At 45.0% G+C, this 10,265-nt stretch overlaps 1 protein-coding gene across 1 annotated transcript; it reads left to right on the top strand.

The window, feature by feature from the left end:
- The first annotated feature begins 7,602 nt into the window (after positions 1 to 7,602).
- Positions 7,603 to 8,028, top strand: NXT1 (nuclear transport factor 2 like export factor 1). Its single transcript, XM_007956254.1, has one exon. It carries the CDS (start codon positions 7,606 to 7,608, stop codon positions 8,026 to 8,028), a length of 423 nt encoding a protein of 140 aa, XP_007954445.1. The 5' UTR covers positions 7,603 to 7,605.
- Positions 8,029 to 10,265: the final 2,237 nt, after the last annotated feature.

The raw sequence follows: 10,265 nt of genomic DNA, 5'->3' as shown, positions 1-10,265 counted from the left end.
GAACCAAGGAAGCTGCTTACCAAGAGCTTATGTGTGTATGTTTCTTACTCAGGTGCTCTCTCTCTTTCTCTCTCTCTCTGGTCACGTAGTTTTGATTCTGCTTCATTATCTCTTCTCTGTGCTCATGGCCACTGTGCTCATAAGGCTATGGGCACTAAAACCAAAAAAAAACAAACTCACTGCTGTGGGTTTCCAAGGCCCTGCTTACTACAGAAGTAGATTGCCCAGCCTTCCCTCTGAGGAGTGGCTGGTGGGTTTGAACCGCCAGTCTTCTGGTTAACACTCAAATCCCTTACACACTATGCCACCAAGCCCCTATGGGCTCTACTGGCCTCGATTTTTCCTGCCCTCCCAGAATCCCAGAAACTATCCTTCCCTTATAGTTCCAGTGGGACTGACCATCAAGCTGCCCTACACCTTCCTGGTAAAGAGGCAAGTGGAGCATGATGGGAGTTGATCCAACCCAACTCTCCCTCCAAGAAATCTGAATCTTGCGCAGAGGATCCCAAGGGCTAGAAATTGTTCCAAGGTAGCACCTGAAGCATCTACTAGGGCCTAGTTCTTGCTCCCCAGATGCCAGGAGTATCTTATCAGTGCCTGCCTTGACTCAGCAAACACCTGCAGTCTTCTAGTAAACACCTCTGGCCTACTTAGCCAAAATTGGTTTCTATTACTTGCAAACAATCAACTCCAATAATAAATATCCATATTCAGTTCCAGCCATAAACAGAGGCCTATTAGCAGTTTCTGATCTTCCCACAATTCCACATTTCTGAGAAAAAGGATCTGATGGCTCAGCTGCAGAGTGCCACCTGTGACCCAAATAGCAACGAGCCCAAGAACAAATAAGGAGAGAAAAATATAAGATTTGGTTTCAGTGGCAATGCTTGAGAGTCACAATTGCTCAATCACCTCAGCAGATCACCCCGCTCGAAGTCACACTACAGCCTCTCATAGCAAACACATGCTGTTAGATCCTGCATCAGAGAACAACACTGACAACAGAGGAGATAAATCTTGTGTTTACAGACATAAAGATCCTAAGTCAAGCTTGTCTTCAGAGCTGCCAGAGAACAGATGGATTCTCCCTCCCTAGAGGGGCTCCAGGCTGCAAACGGAGCCTCTGCCCTAAGCAAGGCTTCATCTTCCAGAAGGTGCCAATGTGATTTGGCGATTAATCCAACCAATTTGTCAATTTATTTGTCCCATGCCTAAAAACCAGTCTTTGAAGGCAGGACTTGTTGGCAAATAAGAAATCTTCTGTCAAAATGTCAAAACATTAATTCTGCTTTGGTGGTGTTCCCTGGGTGCTTAATCTCGGCCAGGGCTTGTGCTAAGCATTGCTTCTTTCATTCCTCACATCATCCTGAAGAGATGTGTATTATTATTATCCCCGTTCTACAGAAGAGGCAGCTGAGCCTCAGAGAGGTTAATTTACAATGCCCACTAGCCAACCCACAAGAGTTGCCCCACTAATGTACTAAGTGTACTAGTTATGTTATAAGTAACATAACGCCCAATTTTAAATAGTATGAAAAATAAAGATTTGATAGCTCTTGGTAGCATAGTGCCTAAGGCATTTGACTGCTAACCAGAAGGCTGAAGATTCAAACCCACCAGCCACTCCTCGGAAGGAAGATGGGGCAATTTACTTCCGTAGTGATACTGCCTCGGAAACCCAAGGAGGGGTCACTATGAGTCGGGTCCGACTCAATGGCACATAACGACAACAACAACAACAGCTCTTGAAACTGCAAAAGGAGCCCTGGTGGCATGGTGGTTAAGTGCTTGGCTGCTAACCAAAATGTTGGAGGTTCAAACTCACCAGCTGCTCCACAGCAAATGTGGCAGTCTGCTTCCATAAAAATTTACAGTCTTGGAAACCACATGGGGGCAGTTCTACTCTGTTCTATAGGTTCTATAGGTCTATAAGTCAGACCCTATGATGACAATGGGTTTTAATGAATTTGAAACTGCAAAGTTCAAACTCCAGGCTGGTTTGACTCAGGGTCTCAACACAGTCATCAAAGGCCTGATTTCTTCCCTTCTCTCCTGTCTGCCTCATAGATAAGGGGCTCCCCTCAGGGTGGCAAGATGGCTGCTGCAGTGTCATTCACATAGCACAAGTTCAGAGAGAGAGAAAACACTTCTTTCCCAGAATCTCCAAGCAACCACCTTCTCCAGGCTTGGTGACCCTGACTGGGTCTCCCATTATCCTTGAGCTGTGCTCAGAGAATATAGTACCAGTGTCCTGTGCTTTAGAGGGAAGGGTATCTCTAACCTCCCAAATGCAAGGGCTGATCGGGAATAACAACAAGGGTGCTTCCAAGAGAAGGGAGAGCGGATGTTCAGGAGGGGTCAATACAATTAAAATGTTATGGAGCAATGAATGATTCAAACTCAGGCCCATCTAGCACCAAAGCCTGTTCATTCAAACAGTATTTTATTGCGCTTTTGCTGGCCATCAGGCACAATTTTAGTAGCTAGAGCACAAGTCTAAACGATCTGTGCCTTCCCACCTGCTGCAGGTTTTGCTGCCTCTTGGAACCAAACCCCTCTGTATTTACAAGATCTTGAAGGTGGACAAATGTTGTTCTAACCACCTTTCCTAGGTTTGACTTGACTCTGTAATTTCAGGCTTGTAATTTAGTTTCTGTCTCTCAGTCTCCTTGCCTATAAAATCAGAAATAACAATACCTCCCTCAAAGGGTTATGAGAACAAAATGAAAAGGGAAATACCGGGGGCAGAGGAAATGTAAAGCAGCATTCAGTAAGCCAACTTTCATTTCATCCATTGGTGCTGTAACATGGATTTGTGTACAATGAATCCTGACCTCACTATCCTGGGATTTATAGAGAAATGCTGATATGAGCACTGCTCCAAAATTAATCATTCAACTTTTTACTCAGCCTCTTATTTTTTATAATCCAAACCTTCTTCATCTTGATTTAATTGGGGTCTTTATTAAACAGTCCACCCAGTTTCTAAACTAGTCCTGAAATCTGAGAGCAAAGGTTCTCTTAGAAATGTAAGCAAACTTATGGATAAATACACCAAAAAGGTATCACTTGGATAAACATACATCCTAAAGATGCTGCAACATCCTTGAACTTCTCCATACCCAGTTATTTCACCTAAGGGAACAGCGTCTCCTTACGTCTTAAGAAACCAAATGTTTTTTATTTACACTTTACACTAAATTAGTTCATACTGGTCAGCCAGGTTCGGGACAATTAGTTTGGAACCTGGAGCACCAAGCTTTGAGCCAAAGCTGGAGCCGTAACTAAGGTGTTGAATGAATGGAGTCAATTCAGAGAACCCAGAAGGTAAACTGCCCTTAGGTACACTTTTATTAATTCCCAGCGTTACCCACACTACCCACTCCTGACCCTCCTCTCACTTTTAGGTAATTTTCCCACTTGACTAGAATTGGCTTTCCCAGTCCGTTAGGATATCAACTCTAAGTGCCTTAAGTATAAAGGAGAGTTACCAGCTGGGGAACTGCTTGGGCAGTTAAGCTCTTCAGCCAGCTCTGTGGGCTTTATTCTCAGAGGATGTATATATTCCCGGCGCCACCTCGGTCACTGCTGCTCTCATAACTGTTGTCTGAGAGCCTTAGTGAGATTTCCCGTGACTGCACAAGCCGCGAACTGGAATCCCCTCAACTGCAGGTGAGTAGGGGGCATGCAGGTTGGCTGCCCCACGCCCAAGCCCACAGGTCCTCCCAGGCCTAGCGACCCTCCCTAGGCGAGCGAAAGCCCGGGGGCGGGGCCTGGGAGGCTTTATCCAATCAAGGAAATGTCTCCTAAGTAGTTGTGGGGGATTCTGTGACCCAGTTGGAACAATGAAAACTCGAGCGTAGACTTGCTAGGGATAGCTGTAAAGGTCCCTCTACCGGAAGCCGACGCCCTCTTTCTGACACAGCTGGGCGGATCTACTAGCCGTTTCGCTAACCCATTGGCTCACTAAGCTGCCGGTCACGGGGAGGTGGAAGCTATCGGAGCCGGGCGTCTGCGCGTCTGCGCGGAGAGCGGCGGACAACGCGCGGGAATCCGTACAGGGAAACCGGGAGGCCTCTCCCGCCTCTAATTGCCGCCGCCGCCACCTCTTTGTGTGGCCGCTTGGGGCCTCTAACCCGGCTGAGACCCCTAGAAGGAAGAGGAGGAAAGAAGCGTGGCTCTTCCCGCGCCAGCCCCCCCGCCCAGGTGAGCCATAGTCACTTAGAGCCTCCGCAGGCCTACCCTTGACCTGGTGGCAGGCCCCTCAATGGACCTGCGCCTACTCCCATCCCCGCCCACGCTCGGGGACGCCTACCGGCCTCTCGCCCTCCCCACGCTGACTGACTCCGGTGACCCCTTACGCGCCCTGCTCCGACCGCGCTCATGATAATCAGGGAATACCCCACCCTCACCCAATTCGCCGGGGCTGACCGGAACCCTCACCGTCGCCTGTAGGTCGTTGACCCCCTCTGGCAGTGTGGGGACCCCATGCAGATGCGGGGACAAGGAGAGATAGGGAGCTGAAAGTATGCATTCCCGCGCCTTGCCCCCACTGTCAAGAGTAACCCACTGGTTTTGCCCTTGTTTCTCGAGATATCACTGCAGATCTGCATTAGATTTTCATGGTTACAAAAGGAATAAAACCAAAAACCAAACTCACTGCCATGGAGTGGATTCCGACTCATAGCAATCCCCACTGGGTTTCCCAGGCAGTAAAACTTTACATAGGGAAGTAGATAGCCAGGCTTCCTTCAGTGGAGTGGCTGGTGGGTTTGAACCGCCAACCTTCTGGTTAGCAGCCAAATGCCTTTGGCGCTGCACCACCAGTGCTGTTTACAAAAGGAATAACATATGTTTAAAAACAAACTCCCAGTAAGTTTGTTTTGCAGTGAAGTCATAAGAGTTCATTTACAGGAACAGTTTGGGGGCCTGATAACACCTACCTAACTATTCCGTCTTCTCTGGTCCAGCATCAAAGCACTCCATGATAAGGATTATGGAGAAAAAGAGGCAATCTTCCCAGTTCATCTGTCTCACTTTTACCATAGAGACAGGCAAGCCATTTGCTCTGTATGTAACAGCCAAAAGAAGTAGAAGTCGTGATTTACAGGGGTGGGAGACATGATTGAGAGGAGACAGTGATGGAGAATAGGGGCTGAACTAAAGAGACCACCCTGAGAGGATGGAGGACAGATGGGACATAAGGATGAGGAAGAATGTGAACATTGGCATGGTTGGGAATTCCAGAAAGGGAAACGCGGGCTTCCAGAAGGGAATTTTCAAACCAACAGTCCTGGAGTTATGCTCAATAAATAAATTCAACTTGTAGAAAATGCAAGGAACTTTAAGCAGCTAAAAGGGGATCACAGTAACAAAATTTGAAGGCTCACATTTTTGTAAATGAGAAATCAGGTGTCTACTTACTTTTCTGAACTTGCTTCAGAACTAACTTTTTCCTATTTATAAATTTGTTATAGTAATGTCCTTCTCATTCAATATCCAAAATCCATCATCACTGAGTCGATTCTTGCAGCCTTATAGGACAGAGTAAAACAAACCAAACTCACTGCCATTGAGTCAGATCCAACTCATAGCAACCACTCTTTGGGTTTCCAAAGTGGTAACATTACGGGAGTAGATTGCACAATCTTCCTTCCGAGGAGTAGAACTGCCTTAAAGGGTTTCCAAGGCTGTAAATCTTTACAGAAACTGCCATATCTTTCTCCTGTGAAGTGTATGGTGAGTTTGAACCTCCAAACTTTCAGTTAGTAGCCAAGTACATAACCACTGCACCACCAGAGCCCCTTTCACCTAAGTATCAAAAAAAAAAAACAATCTCACTGCCATCAAGTGGATTCCGACTCATAGTGACTCCCTTTGGGTTTCTGAAACTGTAAATTTTATGGAAATAGATCACCCCATATTCCTTCCACAGAACAAGTGGTAGGTTAGCAGTCAAGTACCTTATGCTTAAATGAGGAAATGTATGTAAAGCCTTATCACAGTACGTGGTCCAGAGTAAGTGCTCATTGATGCTTAACCTTGTCTTTGTGGGCTGTGGTGACAGTGGAAAGATCAGTGGCTGTGCTTGGCCCAGGTCTTCAAAGGTCTTCACTAGAGGCAGATGCCACCACCTTTCCTAGCCCTTAAGTCTACCTGACTATGCCTCTTTCCCAACCTTGTTGTTGTTGTTGTTGTTATGTGCCGTCGAGTCAGTCCCGACTCATAGCGACCCCTCCTTGGGTTTCCGAGGCAGTATCACTACGGAAGTAGGATTGCTCAACCTTCCTTCCGAGGAGTGGCTGGTGGGTTTGAACTGCCAGCCTTCTGGTTAGCAGTCAAGTGCTTTAGCCACTATGCTCCCAGAGCTCCTTTCCCAACCTTTTTTTATCTACTTCATAGCCTAATACTTCTCTTGAGCCCTGGAGGCACAGTGGTTAAGCACTGGGGTGCTAACGAGAAGGTCAGTTGTTCAAACCCACTAGCTACTCCATGGGAGAAAAAGTTCTATGGGCATTCTACCCTGTCCTATAGAATCACTCTGAGTCAGAGTCAGTGTGACAGCAATGGGAAGCTGATACTTTGGAGGGAAAAAAAAAGGATTTTTTACTAGAGGATCTTAAGAAAACCTGAAATGAAACAATTACTTGACACTTAATTTAATATTTAGCAGTGTTGTCCACTTAGGGTTTTTTTTTTTACTGAAATATTTTAATCACGTAAGTAACAGAACTATAACAAATTTATAATGTTAGTATTTGTACTCTGAAACTTTTTAATTTTAAGGGAAATGTGATGTTTCAGGTACAGTTAAAATTCTTTTTGTTCCTTTCTAGCTCATAGAACTTTTTTGATTGTAATTTGTCTTTCAGTTGTGACTCCACAGGATTTATTTAATGGATATTAGTGATCACATTAGTTAGTTGCCTACCTTCTAATTTCCAGGAAGCATCAACATCTGCTGCTTACAGCTTATCTTGAGGATTTTGGCCACCATTGTCATCCTGTCCTATCCTCATGGCATTTGTTCTCTTACTCTTTTAAGAAACTGCCTTTCCCCTCCCAGATTCTCACCACCTGACACACACATGTGGTCTGACTGACTGGACTTGATTCAGCATTATTCCTTTCCATGTTGTCCTCTGTTTCTACCCAGGCTAAACAATTTCCCCATTTCTCTAGGGACAGTCACACCTAGTCTGTGCATTGTGGAGAGACTGACATTCCATAGTAACATGAGATTTCTGAAATTTATAGTAATAACTACCATTTTCTCAGGCTTTACTAAGCACTTGATGTACACTGTTTAATTACCATATTTCAGATATGCCATAGTGGTGATATTCCCATTTAGAAACTAGCAAGGCTTGGTAAGATTAGGCATTGCTAAAATTTGAGCCTAGGTCCATCTCTGTAGTATGTATACTTTCGACCTTTATGTATCACTGGTATGTACACGTTGGCCAGCAAGGTGGGGAGGGTATTCCATTTTTAGGAAAGAACAGATTTTAACATTCACATGAGTTATCTTTCTTACTCTGCAGCTCCTGGCTTCCTGAGGTGGTAGAAACGTCCTGGCAAAGGCATTCTCCAGCCAAACCAAAGATGTCATCAGTGGACTTCAAGACCTATGTTGATCAGGCATGCCGAGCTGCAGAGGAGTTTGTCAACATCTACTACACCACTATGGACAAGCGGAGGCGTCTGCTGTCCCGACTGTACATGGGCACAGCTACCCTCGTATGGAACGGAAATGCAGTTTCAGGACAAGAATCCTTGAGTGAATTTTTTGAAATGCTGCCTTCCAGTGAGTTCCAAATCAATGTAGTAGACTGCCAGCCTGTTCATGATGAAGCCACACCAAGCCAGACCACAGTCCTTGTTGTTATTTGTGGGACAGTAAAGTTTGAGGGCAACAAACAGCGGGACTTCAACCAGAACTTCATACTGACAGCCCAGGCCTCCTCCAGCAACATGGTGTGGAAGATTGCAAGTGACTGCTTCCGGTTCCAGGACTGGGCCAGCTAATGGGGTAGGAAGGTCTCTTCACTTCACCCCAGCACTAGAGGATGCAAATCTTGAGATGTCAGGACACATGTTCATTCCTATTATTCTACAGACACTGCGGACCAGCATGCCAAGGCGGGACACTTGCACATTTGCTGCAGGCCTAGAAGCCCCTTTTTTGAATATACACTTGTTTGTCATAGTTGCCTTTTAAGAGTATCAAACTTTTCTATTTTTTTATTTGCCCTGTAGAAACTATGGTTTTGGAAATTATGAAAAATAAGATAATTGTTGCCTCTTTTCCCATGCCTGGTATGTTTTTGATTAGGTTTTGAGGAGAGGGAGAATTAAAGGCAGGAATTATAGGAAGTACCTGGAGAGGTGTGATGCCCAAGGCTGAGCAACTACCCATCACAGGTGTGCACACAGATAATATTGGAGCTATGGGGCACAGCCCTCATTATACATGAGCATCTTTTGGAGCACTTTGAAAAATGCCTGTGCTTAAACTACACCCTGGACCATATGCATCCAAATATTTGAGGATAAGGCTGGCCATTAACATTTTTCAAAAGCCCCTAGGTGTCTTAATGTGTAACACTGAAAAAAAGTTGCTGTCAAGTCAATTCCAACTCAAGGACTCCACATATGGAGGATAGAACTGCTTGATACAGTTTTCAAGGCTGTGACCTTTTAGAAACAGATTGCTGGGCCTTCCAAAGCACCTCTGGGTGGGTTCAAACTGCCAATCTTAGTTAGTGTTCAACTAACTGCCCAGTGTTTAACAGGACAAGGTACTCACCTAAAAGATATTACTTCCCAGCTCAGCTGATACATAGGTTTGACATATGACTAAGTCCTGGCTCATGAAGTAAAAGCAGAAGTGTATTCTTCGCTTTAAGCAAATAAGGTTGTGGTCTGCATATCTCAGGTTGTTAATTTTTTTTTTACCCTAAATACCAACTCTTGTTTTATAACTTTGTAGAACATGGACCTTAACTGCATTTCTCCAATGTAATGAAAGAAAACTATAGAAGGTTCCATTTTTATTTGACCAGTAGATGGTGTCTTGTGGCCATATAGTTCAATTTTCTTTCATAAGAGCATGCTAGGTTTGAGATGCAGTTGTAGATTAGAATGGTGGCATGGAAAAATTTGAAGACAAAAATCTTGATGTGTACTGTGTCAAAGACAGCCAGCTGCTTCCTGATATCCCTCACTTTTACTAAGTAGTGAAGCCCATTGTTGAACAGCAACAAGGTATTCACTGGAAATATTTCACTTCCCAGTCAACTGATAGATAGGTTTGACATATGACTTAAGTCCCAGTTCATGATGTGAAAGGAGAAGAGTAGTACTTAGGGGATTTTCTATCACATGATCCTCCCTTTCTCTGTCCTGCTGCCTGGAAAGTGGCTGTGATGGATGGACCACTGATGCAGACTCAGTCATGGGCCCTAAGGCCAGCTTAACTAAACCCTTGAGGTAGGATAGTAGTGAGCTGGAAGGAGCCTAGGTCCCTGGTGACTCCATGGAACCACCAAATTTGCCCCAGTATGTCTACCCCTAGACTTTCAATGAAAAATTTTTCAAGCCACTGTTTTGGGGTCTCTCATACATAAAAGAACCTAATCCTAAGTAAGGGGAGATAAGCTGCAACAGGTGTTTACTGTAGATGCATGGTGCTGCTATGTCACCCTGGCAACCTTTCATGTCTCCATGCAGGCCACAGAAGTAAGACTTGATTGCAGTGTAGCCTGAGTTCTAGCAGAATGCCAGATAATTCTTGATGGAGCAAAGGAAGATAAGTCATCTGGGGTTGAACCACTGGGAAGCAGGTTCCCATCCCTGTCTTGTGTTTCTCATCATCTCCCTAATTTTAGTTAAGCATGGACTTTCCACCTCCTCTGCTCAGTAATGTCTTATAGAATGAGGGTTGAAGGGAACTTGACACCGTGCTGGCCTTGCTTTTCTTGACTCTGCAAGTCATAAACTGAAGTTTTAAGGAATCTAATAGTAAAAGCCTAGATTGTCTTAAGGCGACTGGTGGTGGAATTAATGGAGATCAAAGGAATTCTGGTGAGGGCTCAGAAGGAAGTGAAAAAAGCAGCAACACTGGGGATGGAGTAAATGGAGAGAAGCAGCATTACAGAAATGGCAACAGCTCAACCAGGACACTGGTATGAAATGGTATGGGAATTGACCTATGGAGTGAGAGCTGAGTGCTTTCAGGCCAAGGCTTACTGGAGGAATGGGTG

The sequence above is a fragment of the Orycteropus afer genome, unplaced genomic scaffold (genome assembly GCF_000298275.1).
Source record: "Orycteropus afer afer isolate SDZICR_OR568_19922 unplaced genomic scaffold, OryAfe1.0 scaffold00594, whole genome shotgun sequence".
Taxonomy (NCBI): domain Eukaryota; kingdom Metazoa; phylum Chordata; class Mammalia; order Tubulidentata; family Orycteropodidae; genus Orycteropus; species Orycteropus afer.
This window is presented reverse-complemented; position numbering and strand designations above follow the sequence as displayed.